This window comes from Acomys minous (assembly GCF_964271855.1).
Source record: "Acomys minous genome assembly, chromosome: 15".
Taxonomy (NCBI): domain Eukaryota; kingdom Metazoa; phylum Chordata; class Mammalia; order Rodentia; family Muridae; genus Acomys; species Acomys minous.
This window is the reverse complement of record NC_140497.1, coordinates 7,897,067-7,911,405: the sequence shown is the minus strand read 5'-3', so window position 1 is coordinate 7,911,405 and position 14,339 is coordinate 7,897,067. Positions and strand designations below refer to the sequence as shown.

The 14,339-nt window shown below is 51.3% G+C and overlaps 1 protein-coding gene across 3 annotated transcripts in view; it reads left to right on the top strand.

The window, feature by feature from the left end:
* RASA3 (RAS p21 protein activator 3) overlaps window positions 1-13,407 on the top strand; it is a 111,505-nt gene extending 98,098 nt beyond the window's left edge. For all 3 annotated transcript variants that reach the window (XM_084758848.1, XM_084758849.1, XM_084758847.1), the window contains exons 19-24: window positions 1,179-1,285; window positions 2,083-2,165; window positions 2,397-2,605; window positions 3,934-4,037; window positions 10,141-10,324; window positions 11,847-13,407. In XM_084758848.1, coding sequence (XP_084614974.1) covers window positions 1,179-1,285; window positions 2,083-2,165; window positions 2,397-2,605; window positions 3,934-4,037; window positions 10,141-10,324; window positions 11,847-12,144 — 985 coding nt within the window. In that variant the 3' untranslated portion in view covers window positions 12,145-13,407. The remainder of the gene's footprint in view (window positions 1-1,178; window positions 1,286-2,082; window positions 2,166-2,396; window positions 2,606-3,933; window positions 4,038-10,140; window positions 10,325-11,846) is intronic.
* The last annotated feature ends 932 nt before the right edge of the window (window positions 13,408-14,339 follow it).

The following is a 14,339-nucleotide window of genomic DNA, read 5'->3' as shown; positions in this document are numbered from 1 at the left end:
GCCCTTAGTGTCCCTTAGTGTCCCTTTGCCTCCAGCTTGAGCCGTCTGTGGGTCACATCACACTGCCCTAACGGTATCTGCTGTCTTTCGTTAAGTCACCTTCTTCTACACACAACATGTGATGTGCATTTAATTCACAACTTCCAAAGCATCAGGTTTGGACCAATCCTTACCTTGGTCCAACATGTACAGGGCTTGCAAACCTTATGCTGATGGTAGCAAGCCTGAAGGGTAACCAGCTATTGCAGGAGTGGTGGGTGCACCCTCTCTGGCTCAGCCAACACACCGTGAGAATTTCACTCGCTTTCTTGTGCAGAGGCTTTGGACTTTTACCCCATATGAAAAGACTAGCTGTTCCTTTTCAGAGTCATGTCCCCAGACCGGATGAAGCTCTACATGGTAGAGCAGCAGCACCCTGGAGACTGGCCTGTCACTTCTCACCATGTCCTGTCTAACCATCCACGTCCACTCGTGGTGATTAACTGTGCCACACCGTGATTAGAATCACTCCCACCTCTGCTGTAACATTCCTCAGTCCGATACCTGCCAATATGCAGGGGACTGTGAGGTCAGCATTGCACATTTAAGCATGTTTCTGGGTTAAGTTAGCCCTGCTCATGTGAGGCCAGGGATCTTCATGCAGCCTCGACTGATAGAAAGCTACCAACAACAACTACCGCCTCCTCCTCCTCCACCGCTGAGGAAAGACTAGTGGCGGTTAGAAACCGTCACTAGTGCATGCGGTACTTGGGTCAAGAACTGACCAAGAAAATGTACGTATCCTTTATTGAGGGATCCATGGATTCCTCTCCTTTCAGCCATACAGAGTTGCACACAGCTGCCCCTCTATATGGTAAACCCCAACATTCCAAGTGACGCTGTGTTCACAAATTTTACACACACACACACACACACACACACACACACACACACACACACACGTGTTTACAGGTCCAAGAAAATTGTCTTTTCTAAGAAAGTACTAGTAAAGGGCAGAACTGCTCAAAAAAAGCGGCAGCGTGTGCCCCTCCACTTCAGTCTTAGTACAAAAAAGTCAGAGGACAGGGTTTCAGCGCCACCGCCCACGGGGATGTAGAATTATCATGGCCATGCAGCTGGAGGTAGCTCGGGCCCTCGCCTGAGAGCGTCCACTGAGTGCCGTGTGCCCTTTGTGACAGCTTCATGATCAAGCGGGCCCAAGGAAGGAAACGGTTTGGAATGAAGAACTTTAAGAAGAGGTGGTTCCGGCTGACGAACCACGAGTTCACCTACCAGAAAAGCAAAGGTAATGAGGTTCTCTGATTCCCTCACTTGGGTCCCAGCAAGGCAGGAGGCTCCCCCAGGTAACAGTGCAGGCTGACTGCCGCAGGAGCCCGGGAGACCCAAGACAAGTCTCAGCCTAGGGCATGTGACCCTTTGGGAGCAAATGACTCTGGTTTTGGGAATCTGCTCCCCATAGACCCAGAGGGTGCAGAGCTGACAGTGGTGCCGCAGACCCTCCACATCCCCCACCCCATTTTCACTTCCTCAACTGTCTGTAACGTAGCTGCCCCTGGCACCCCCTTTTGTCTTTCTTGCTCCAGTTCCTATGTAGGATGCTGAGCCCCAGGGCAGCGATTTAACAAAGGGAAGAGGAAAGGTGCCTTGGGCTTGGCAGCCACAAACTTTCCTTAAGGGAGACCCTGCTTAGCCGGGCCTGTTTGTACCTCATCAGGCTAGGGACCTCCAAGTTCTGGGTTTCAGTCATAGGGATCGAGCTGAGCCATCCTGCCCACACTGGCTAGTGTGCTGCAGTGCGAGATGGTGTGAGCCATGTTCCTGTGGGCCTGGGTGAGACACTCTATCACCAATGTGAGAGCAGGCCTGAGGCCCTGCCTTTATATATTCACTGTGCTCTGAGAGCCCCATGCCTACCCCAACCCCGCAGCCACGGTCTTCCTATTTTTTTTTTTTTTTATTTCAGCCTTCAGGAAGGGACAATCAGGAGCCCTCTGCTGTGGCTTTGCAGCCGCTGGGCCGTGGGGAGCCTCACACCTAGGGCGTGCTATGCCACTGAGCACAACTCTCACACCTTCTTTGTAGGTGACCAGCCCCTCTGCAGCATCCCCATCGAGAACATCTTGGCTGTGGAGAGGCTAGAGGAGGAGTCCTTCCGAATGAAAAACGTGAGTGACAACTGGATGTCCCTCCTCCTCATTGTCCACCTCTCCTGTTGGCGCTGTGCCACCCCTACCCCACCCCACCCCCGCATATCCAGACCTGGGGACTCTGCCACTTGGGCATTCATACCTCCTACCTCCTTTTCTACTTGACCTAGTGGTAGAACCTACCAGATGTTAAGCATGTGGCCTGACACCTGCTGGCCTAACAGCCCCGCTCCCACCCCACGTGCTCAGATGTTCCAGGTAATCCAGCCAGAGCGTGCACTGTACATCCAGGCCAACAACTGTGTGGAGGCCAAGGACTGGATTGACATTCTCACCAAAGTGAGTCAGTGCAACCAGAAACGCCTCACCACGTACCATCCGTCTGCCTACCTGAACGGCCACTGGCTTTGCTGCAGGGCCTCCTCAGACACGGCTGCTGGCTGCTCTCCCTGCACTGGGTAGGTCCGTGGCTCTACAGCCCTGTTCAACCAGGCCCAGCTGTCGGCCTTTGCGCTATGTAAGACGCATCAGCTAAGGGACTGAATAGTGACTAAAACGCAATAGCTGCCCAGAAACCACATACACAGAGCTGTTCTTGACAGAGTCCTTGGTGTGCTCCTCTGAAGGGCTCTGCATAGGCTGGTGGGGGCTGCAAGTTTCTGTCTCCTCCCTAAGCAGAGACGTCTTCAGAGCGGTAGGCGTATATGGAGAATCTAAAGACAGAGAACCCAGGACAGGGTGCTCTTCTACAAAAAACAAACAAACACAAACAATAAACAAAAACAAGCATGAATGGCTTGTGCATCCCTGAGAACATGCTTAGCTCACAGGTGCCTCCGCCTGTGCCTCACTTGCTCCACTGCATGCATCGCCTTCTTAGAAACTGAGGCAGGCCATTGCCTTCCGGGCCCTGTGGTCAGCTGGCACTCCTGCAGTTGGCAAGGCTGTACCAACTCTGCCAATCCTGGAAGCAGCCTATGCTATGAAGATTGGCACTGCCCCTTGTTCATTTGTATGTAGCTTGTGCACATAAAAGAAGCAACGAGATGGTCATGCTGTTGAAAATGGAGGGCTGTTCAGGTGCACTCACTCTGCAGGCTCTGATTTAGCTCCCACCCCAAGAGCTCTGGAGTCACTGTATCCAGCTTCCTTAGTGCAAAGCCTGATGCTCAGGAGGGCCCCCTGTCAGGTTCTCAAGTGTGTGCATGTGGCCCTGTATTCCCAGAACCCTCCCGGGAGGGGATCAGGGTTTCCTCCCATCTTAGGGTGGGGTGGGAGCCAGAGCATGGACACATGTGTGGGGCTGTTCTGGGTCATTCCCGCAGTATGTACATCAAGAAGCCTCTTCTCACATAGTCCTTTTCCACATCATGTCTGTGTCCAAGGTTGCAGCGTGCTCTCTTTCTGTCTGTCTGTCTGTCTGTCTCTGTCTCTGTCTCTGTCTGTCTGTCTGTCTCTCTCTCTCTCTCTCTGTCTCTCTGTCTCTGTCTCTCTCTTACACACACACACACACACACACACACGCACGCAGTGTTTAAGAAAGCTCACTCACCAGTCTGTTCTTGCCGTGTGTCTGTCTCTGTCTCTGTCTCTGTCTCTGTCTCTGTCTCTGTCTCTGTCTCTGTCTCTCTCTCTGTCTCTGTCTCTCTCTCTCTCTCTCTCTCTCTCTCTCTCTCTCTCTCACACACACACACACACACACACACACACACACACACACACACACACACACACGCAGTGTTTAAGAAAGCTCACTCACCAGTCTGTTCTTGCTGTGTTTGGACAGGGGGCTCCCAGCAAACATCCAGCTGGACATTGATGGGGACCGTGAAACAGAGCGCATCTACTCTCTCTTTAACCTGTACATGGGCAAGCTGGAAAAGATGCAGGGTGAGTGTGGGCCCTGGGCACTAACCACGGGCAGCTGTAAGGTGGGGTGAGTCACAGCTGAAATGCCACTACAGAGCCTCTGAGGTTCCTTGGTGCCCGTGGGTGTCTGTTACGCCACGTATGGACTGGGCGCTTATGGTGGGGGTTAAAGAGCAGTTGGTAGAAAGTAGTCTGCCTGTGGGATATTCTGGCATTTTCAGGTAGATTTTAACATGCAAACTATGAACTCCCAAAGCCTTCAGCCTTTCTTAATGACATCTACACCACCAAAGGATTTCATTCTTTTGTGGCTTTCCAGAGTGTGTGTGTGTGTGTTATGTATGCACACATGTGGATGTGGATACACACACAAGTGTGGACACACATGAGTATGCCACATGCCTAGCAGCTTGTGAAGCAGACATACTGTGTGTCTCAAATAATCTGTTACTTTGTTGCCCTTGACATGTAATTACTTCATAGAATTAAAGCAGGGAGTCTTTAGATGGGACAAATTAGATGTGACCGGAAAGGAGTTTGAGGTCTATAACTCAGGCGCAGGTGCAGAGCCCACCGAAGGCAAGTGAACCCTTGTCCACCCTAGAGTTGGGAGGTTTCAGCTCTGTTCTTAGGGATTATGGGACCCGGCCCTATGCCCAACTGAAAATGTTCAATAAAGCCAAGAAATGAGCCTGCCATGTTCCTTCTGGTTCTGCTCTGGCCCAGCAGCATTAGAGTGCTTGGTGGGGTGAGTGTGGGACCTCCGTGGACCTAGCGTCAGTGCCCACATGTGAGCCCAGCCACTTTGCTCTCCAGTCACTACCCACATCAACTGACTTGCTTTGGTGGATGCACAGTGTACCAGGCATGTACACACCTATGCACAGACAGCGCGCAAGGCAACTGTGCACGCCCACTTGGGCTCTTGAACACAACATAGGCTGTTCATGCACATGTAAGTGACATCTTTACCCCCAGCAAGCTTGGCACTCACAGTACCTACTCTGAGGTTCCAGAATGCCATGCAGCCATGACCAAAAACTACCCAGGAAACATGTGGCCAGCTGTGGGCAGCTCCAACAGCAGTAGCTGAAGCAGAGCAGGGTAGAATGCAGGAGACTTGGAGAGGTCAAGGCCTCTGTGGAAGACTCAGTAAGTCCCGGGCTGACTACACCTGGGACTAGGTGTCTTCCTGCTTCAGTAATGCTGCATAGCCTGGGGCTCTCCTGCACTGTGGAGCTCCACTCCTGTCCCAGGAGCCAACCCCTCCCTCAACCTGGAAAGCCTACCCTCCTCACTCCGGCTGGTACCTGGTTTCCCTATGCATTTTCCTCCCAGTCTCTGTTGCTCAGCAGCCTGGGCTCTTACCTCCATCGCTGCAGGCACAGCCATCCCGGAACTGTTCACTATATATTGTGATGGTCTATGAACAAAGGACAGGTTTTATCTACCTGGTGCAAAGGAGATGCCAACACTGTCGGGTGGGTGGGTGGGAGGATAGATGGATGGATGGATGGATGGATAGATGGATGGATGGATGGATGGATGGATGGATGGATAGATGGATGGATGGATGGGTGGGTGGATGGATGGATGGGTGGATGGATGGATAGATGGATGGGTGGATGGATGGATGGATGGATGGATGGATGGATGGATGGGTGGATGGATGGATGGGTGGATGGTTGGAAAGATGGGACGAATGGATGGAAAGATGGATGGATGGGTGGGTGGATGGATGAACAGATGGGTAGATGGATGGATGGACAGACGGATGGGTAGATGGGTGGGTGGATAGATGGACAGACTCAGACAGATGAACAGATGGACATGTAGATGGAAAAATGAACAGATAGATGGACAAGTTGATGGGTAGATAGGCGGACAAATGGGTAAATAGCTGATAGATGGACTTATGGTTGGGTAGATAGACAAACAGAAAAATGGGTAATGAAGAGATGATGGTGAGAGATGGGAATAGACAGATGACTATCTTATGAACAGGCAAGTGGGCAGACATGTGGGTTGAGAGACAAGTGGACGGATGGAAAATAGAAAGACAAGTGAGGTCTGTTCTCACATCTGCATCCTCCTGCGCTGTAAGGGATTGCCTTAACAGCAAGGGTCCATTGGTTGATGGCTGAAACCTTGGCACTCACCTTATCCAGCACCACGTCCTGTGACGTGAGGGGCTTCCCAGCTTGCAGGCGTTTGCCTCACATCTCAGTACTGTCCTGGTGGTTTTGTTGCTAGAGAGTTTTTGGGTTTTGTTTTGTTTTGTTAAATAAAAATCTCCTCCTAGGTCCTCCCACCCATCCAGCTCCACCTTTTCTCTTTAGAAAACAAATAAGCAAATAAGCAAATAAAAGAAAATAAAAACAGACCAAACAGCCTAACATGAGACCTAAACAATCTACAGAAATACTAGCGTTTGTTTTGTGTTAGCCATCTACTCTGGGCATGACGCCTGCCCTTGAGTATGGTTTGAGATACCCAATGAGACCTCACTGAAGAAAATTAAGTTTTCATTTACAAACAGTTGTCCATTGGAGATGGCTTCTTGGTTAGGGATGTGAGCTCATGTGCACGTCTCCTTCTCAACACTGGGACCCTGTCTAGCTTGGGCCTGTGCAGACCCTGTGCATGCTGCCCCTGTCTCTGTGGTGCATATGTGCGTCAGCCCCGTTGTGTCTGGAAGACACTGGTTCCATGGTGCCATCCCCTCTGGATCTTAGGATCTTCCCACCTCCTCTTCTACATAGTTCCTCAAGTCCTGAGAGGAAGAGTCTCTCCCTGCACATTTTACTGGAGCATTCCAGTGCTTTGGGACACTCAGATTCTATTAGACAGACCCCTTCTGCCAACAATGGAGCTTGATCTCTTCTCTGTCTAGCCACATGCACCGGCAGTTGTTCCTTAATATCCCTTCTGAAAGAGAGATCGAGTGGGGTAGCGTCTGTAGTCTCTGGTGCCAGCATCTTATGCACAACCATCAGATGTGAAGCCTTCCAACCGTCACTCCACGCGTTTGCATCAGCAACAGGGACACTGTCTCCACATGTCACGGTCTCCAAAGCAGATTCAGAGGCCAGAGTTCACTCTGGTCTGTGTCCACAGAGCAGACAATGGCTCCACGTCCCTTGTAGTTTTTGTACACACTGCTGGCAGCCAAGATGTCTCCAAATGCCACTTCACCTGAGTCAGGGCTCTGGACTTGGACCAGCACCTCAGTCTCATTCTCAGTCAGGCAAATGGTAACAGAGGGGCCTGGTCAGTAAAAGTACCTGCCTGGCCGGTCATTTTCTGCACACAGTTTACATCTCAGTGACAGTACAGACATGCCAGTGGCCTTGCTGAAGTCCGCAAAGGCAATACAGGTCCCTGAACACTTGACTTAACAGTGTCTTGGTTTCCTTTCCTGATGCTGGGTTCCAACGTCCTGAGCAAAGCAACTTCAGGGAGAAAAGTATTTACTTAGCTGACCACTCAAGGTTACAGCCAGCTGTTGGGGAAAATCCAGGCAGCAAGGTAGTCAAATTACAGCCATAGCTGAGAGCAGAGAGCAGTGAGTTAAGGTATTCACACCAGTGTTGAGCTCAGTTCTCATGCGTTCAGAGTCTCCTGCTCCAGGAATGGTGTCACCCACAGTAGGTGGGTTATCCTACCTCAGTTACCATAAATAAGATAATCACACACATGCACATTCACACACACTCATGCACACTCACTCTCACACACATGCTCACACTCACATATACATGCACACATGCATACACATATATGCACAGTCATGCGTGTGCACGCACACTCATGCACACTCACATACATGCTCACACTCACATATCACATGCACACACATGTGTGTGTATACACACTCATGCACCCTCACACACACGTGTCAATCTGGTCTAGATAATAGCTCATTGATACTCTCTTCCCAGATGACTCTACACCATGTCCAATTGACAATTGAAGCTGCCCCACTCCAAGTAGATGCCATTTCCTTACTTGATTTGCTCTTGTTTATACCAGTATATCTTTTCCTCTTCTGGTTCAGAATCAATTTAATAACGCAGTCAGGAATCCTGCTTTTGACAGCAGCTTAAGCACTGACTTCTCTGCGGCGGGGTGCTGAGGGGGGCAGCCCTACTCCTCTCTGATTTGCCTCTCAGGTCTGCTTTCCCTGATCTTAGGAAAACCATATAGCAATAGCCAGCAGCTCCTGGTCCAGTCCTGTAGCACCCAAGCTGTGATGTAGCCTTCCCTCCCTCCATCCTGTCCACTGTGTCCCTTTGTCCCTGCTGCAGTTTCTGTGGAGCAAGCCCTGCTTTGCCCCCTGCACTCTGTGGAGATGAGGAGGTGAGCTCAAGGCTTGCACCACACTGATCCTGCTGGGAGGGGCCTGCATATCCCTCTCTGTGTTCCCGGCCTCCAAATGCTGCCTCCCTCCCAGCCCGGGAAGCTGGGGCTTTGCCACTGACCTGCTTCTCTCTTCCCGGCTTTCACTATAAGCAGCCAGGGGCAACCTGCTGCCTACCCACCTCTTCACTTAGAAACCTCCTCAGCTAAATGTGCAAGTCATGAGCAAGTTCTGTCTTGCGTGGAACAGATCACAAAACCCAGTTCGGCCAAGTTCTTTGTTACCTCATGACAAAGACCACCTTCTTTCTGCGTTTGTCACTCTTCCTAGTCTATTCGAGACCCAAGCAGAATGGCCTTGTCTGCCATTTTCTTCCCATTGTTTGTTGGTGTTCCGGGAACACGCACCTGCCATCAACCTCCCCTCACCACAGCCACTTATCCGACCCTGTGCCCGGCAGTTGCCAGCCTATGCTGTCCAGGCCCCAAGCCGCTTCTCGTCCTTGGGTCGCTTGCATAGCAGCTCTGACCTTTCACATCCTCTTCTGCTCTGGTCACTTTGGACTGCCATGAACTGTGGTCACAGTGGCACCCTCTGGAGGATGGGGCTCCTGCAATCCAGACACCACGCTGCTGGTTCCGGGGAGCGCTGCTCTGGTTGCACTCTGACTTCCCACTACTCCCACAGGTGTGGAAGAGGCAACTAGTCCCTTCCAGGGGGGTTCGGCTTTCGTGATCCGGCCACCTCCTGACACTGCACTTAAAGGCGAAGTCTTCCATACATAAGCCAGGCGTGTGACACTTGCCTGAAACCTAAGCATTTAATAGACAGAAGCAGGATGACCTCAGAGAGTTCAAGGTCATCCTGATTTGCATACCGAGTAGGGGCCAATCAGGTCTATGCAACAAGACTCTAGTGCATGCGGTGGTTCTCAGCCTGTGGGTTGAGACCCCCTTTGGGGATCAAACAACCCTTTCACAAGAGTTGCTGAAGATCATTGGAATATGCAAGTGTTTACATTACAATTCATAACAGTAGCAAAATTATGATTATGAAATAGCAACAAAATCATTCTATGGTTGGGGGTCACCACAACATGAGCAACTGTGTTAAAGGGTCGCAGCATCAGGAGGGTTGAGACTCACTGCTGTAGCTCAAAAAGCAAACCAACCGAATTTTAAAAAAGAAAGAAAGAAAGAAAAAATAAAAAAAGACTTCAATATATAACTTTGAAGGAAAACAAACTTTCATTCTATGACATATGCAGAATTGCAAGCCTTGAGTTCCTAGTCTGGGTATGAGCCTAGCCTGTGACACTGAGACAGAAGCATGCCAGCTGAGGTATTTGGGGTCAGATGGGGGCAGCTCGGGCACTTGGCTGCTCCTTGTTGATGGCCAGAGGCTATAGCGTGGCTGCAGTGAGAGTGACCAGGAAAGCAATCCGGGGAGAAGATGACAGTAGAAGAGGGCAAAGGTCCTTGGGCGCTGCTGAACAGCCATTTTATCCTGCTATCCTCCTAGCTGGCACGTCCTGGCCAGAAGCCACTGGTGAGTTCATCCTGACAGGCCCCCGGAGAGATGAGCCCAGTGTGCAAGTGTGGGCATCTCTCCTGGCCTGCCTGCCTGGCAGGATATGGAAGCTTTTTGAGGGAGGCGGTGCTCTGAGGAGCACACTGGAGTATTCTGTGTAGACAGGACTAGTGAAAGCAGAATCCTGAGCTACGTCCCACACTGACACCTCCCTCCGCATACACCCTGTGGCAGAGGCCTGTGGCAGCAAGTCTGTGTACGACGGCCCTGAGCAGGAAGAATACTCGACGTTCGTCATTGATGACCCCCAGGAGACCTACAAGACGCTGAAGCAGGTCATCGCCGGGGTGGGGACCCTCGAGCAGGAGCACGCACAATATAGGAGGGACAAATTCAAGAAGACGAGATACGGGAGCCAGTGAGTGCCGGGATGCTCCAGGGCCAGCGGGGTTGGCTATGTAGAGCATCTAACTCATGTGAGCATCTAACTCGGGGTGCCGTGGAGGTCAGTGACTGACCTGGGCTTAGCTTAGCCTTTTGCTTCCTTTAGAACAGGTACCCAGCTCTGTTCCCTGGCGTGCATGGAGCCAGCCCCATCCCACTAGTCTCCAGCTTGAGGCCTTAGCAGCAGCTCAGGCCAACCAATCTGCTGCCACACATGCCCTTTTCCATCTTCCCAGGCCACTGAGGCCTCTGAGTACAGGGTCACTAAACTGACCACCTCCTTGTCCCTGGTAGAGGTAGAGGACACACACGCTAGATGAGGTCAGCCTGTTGAACTCTGGCCATGTGGCCCCAAGTGGGTCAAGCTTTGCAGCTGAAGAGTTGGAGAAGATCAGGTTGTTCCATAAAGGCTAGGACAACTCCTGAACTACGCTGAGCAGGTGGTGTGGCACTGCGTCCACCTAAGGACCGCTTGGGGCTTCTCTAGAAGTGCCTGTGGCATAGCCCTTAAGGGGTGAGTGGGCCACATGGAGCCCAGAAACCTACATGTCCCCCCAGTATCACCTTTCCTCTAGAGGAAGTTACAGCCGTGCTCAGGGACACTGACAGGGCCCAGTCCCAACTGCGCTGGGAGCCTTGGAGATGGCTGTGGCCCATGGCCTGCCTGCCCCAGGGACTCACATGACTTGAATATTAGCATCCACAAGTGGTGCTAACTCTCATCTCAGAGCTACCTGCACTGTTCCCAGCTGGTCCCATCGTCCTACCAGATCCCTCTGGACACACAGTGGGACGCACATTTGCCTTCTGGAAGCATTGTTTTGTTCATATTGAACACATGTGTCAAAGCTCACAGGCTGAGAACAGTGAGAGGCGTTATCTCACTTCTCATGGAGAGAGGTGAGGTGTGCACTCACCAAGGAGCAGCAGTTACCAAGCACCCACAATGCTCCAGGCCCTGTCCCAGCATAGGGCATTTACCAGCACATGGGAAGACAAAGCCATGCCCTCCCAGAACACATATATACACATACTACAAGTGTTGCATGCTTTGTGCAGTACACATGTGTGCGCATAGCCACATATGTCCACACTAACACATGCATACATCTGTGTACATCTGCCATACATGGTCAGAATGCACAGCCCACATGCATGTGTATATAGTGTGTATGTCCTAAATGTGACACACACACACACACACAGAGTCACATCACACACCACACACACACATACACATCACATCACACATACATCACACACCACACACACACACACATGTCACATCACATACCACACACACACACACACACACACACACACACACACGTAGCGTGTGCTATATGCCGTGCTCTTTATGGGTCTGCACTTTTCAGATTTCTTTTTATGATGACCATGCGTTGGCAGTGACAAATATGCGCAAGACCATTGAGAGTACAGTGGTTGTTGGGGTTGGGGAGCAGGGCCTCACTTCCTCCTCTCTGCTTCCTCTCCAGGGAGCACCCTATTGGAGACAAGAGCTTCCAGAACTACATCAGGCAGCAGTCTGAGATCTCCACCATTCCATTTAAGGCCGCAGCACCTCCCAGAACGGTGCTGTCAAGCCACGCCAGGAAACCAACGACCTTTAAAAGTAGACACAAGACGACAGAACACAAACTGGGAGAGGAGCCACATTTGCCCGTCCACACAGGTCCTACCAAGCTGGTGGGGCCACTGGGGGCCAAGCATGCTCTTCCTCCACAGGGACTGTCGCCTGGGCTGTGCACTCTCCTTGGTTGCCGGCACGGGTGACCCGAGCCACTCTGGAATGTATGATCATTTGGTTTTTGTTGTTTTTTTTTTTACTACTTTGGTTTTATGGGGATCCAGGGATCTGTTAAATATTAGGAAGTGTGGACTTTGTTGAAACCTGTTTCCACGTAGCCCAGCTCCTCTTCACGGAGGCATGGCTGGCTTATTCATGGCGACGTGCACCTTCTGCAGTGTGCACTGTCTCCCGTTTGTTGCCTGCTGGTCTCTGTGTCTACACACACGTCGTGGTCTGGTCCTAGCCCTAGCATTGTACTTACTCCTGGTGTTTCTACTTGACCCCTGTCTGGGGTGTCAGAAGCAGTATTTTCCTGGCAGGCAGCTTTTCTCCTTGGCTTATGCTGGTCTGTTCCTGGCTATAGGGTCTTTTGGTGCCTGGGATGGTCAGGATGGTGCAGGAAGCCTTTGATCTTTGGGAGCACAGGGTCCTTAATTTTTTCAGAGTCCCTGTGAGCCCAGCCTTCTCTGGGTGACCATCACCCCTCAGTTTGAACACAGGTCTGGATGTCAGGTGAGGTTTTAAACTAGCTTGCTACCTTGGTGAAAGTTTGGCAACGATTTTTAAAATGTGCATTTTCCAAGCTGTTTCTCTTAATGTTTTTAAAAGATTGTTTTTAAATAGCATTTTGATACAAGGCAGTTTGGGACATCAACACCTATACACACTAAAGGGGAATATCACAGGGACACCCAAAGGGAACAGTATTGATTTCTCACAAAGCCAAAGGGCCCTCAGGGATGGAGCCCTATGCTGGAGGCTGCACCTTCAGCAATAAAGGCCAAACGTGGTATTTCGCACACCTATGTCTCTGAGCCCAACAGGATGCGTGTGGCAGTGTTTGGAGCCCTTTTGATTGGGATGGAAGGGTGCTGAAACAGACCGTATCAGCTTGGCCCCACAGTGCTGCTGGAGCCTTGTCCCAAGTCGCATCTCCACAGACTGTGAGAGAGGCGCCCTGTGGGCAGGCACTGCTTCAGAGCAGAACCACACATCCTGGTACCGGTCCCTCTTTGTTCTTGTTGGGAAGTTTACTCTGCATTTAGAAGACATGACAGCAGCCTTGGTTGTCACAGAAGTGGAAGATAAAACAAACAAACAAACAAAAACGCACAGCAATGGACACAGCAGTCAGGCTGCACTGATCTCATTTTTAACATGGATTTGTAACTTAATGTTTCTGTTTATAAGATACTAACGATTTGCAATGTATTTTACTGGTCAATTAAAACAGATGTTTTATTCTTTCTGAGGAGTGGTTTGGATTTCCGGAGGGGCTCACGTGAGGGGAGCAGTGGGCAGGAGGTTCCCTATAGGGAGGGGATGGCAGATAAAGGGAGATAGCATCATTGTCACACCAGACAGGTGGCGTGTCTCTGATGACAGGTGCCATCTCTGATAGCTCGTGATGTCTCTGACATGTGTCCATGTATGACTCTGTGTGACAGCCTGAATTTATGGTGCCCTCCAAAGGGTCATGGCATTGGGTGCCCTGGGAGGAGGGGAAGCAGAGCTCTCCCGTGTCTCCATGGTTACAGTGAGCCAAGGTCGCAGCAGAAGCGTGTGGAGAGAACAAGCAGAGGCCTTTGGGAGACCCAGGGAGTGATGGCAGCTCCTCACTTGCAGCACCTAATTGCCTTCCCCCCTCTTTTCCATTTGGTTTCACTCAGTTCTTCCTCCTCCTCCTCCTCCTCCTCCTCCTCCTCCTCCTCCTCCCCCTTCTCCTCCTCTTCCCCTTCTCTTCCTCTTCCTCCCCTCCCCCTCCCCTCCCTCTCCTCCTCCTCCTCCACCACCACCACCACCATTGGGAGTCTGAACCATTAGAAGAAAAGTCTGGAGTTTAGCTTTGAGAGCACCGAGCTAGACATTTCTCTGGGGACTTTCTGGGGCCAAGAACTCAGGCCAAAAGGTGTCTCCAAACAGGGTGAGGCTGGCATGGGTCACTGATCAGCCTCCTCTGGCCATAGAAGAGTATGGAGTGGAGGGAGGGAGGTGTGGCCTGGCTCCCTGGCCTCTTGTCTGCCAGTGAACTCTTTGTCGCACTCAGAGTGTCTGCTGCCCAGGCCACAGGCATGGTGCCCTGGTCATCAGGAAGCAAAGCAGACATGAGGAAGTGGACAATACAGACAGGACTCACCTCATGTTTAAGCATGCCTAGCCAGAACTCATCTTACACCTG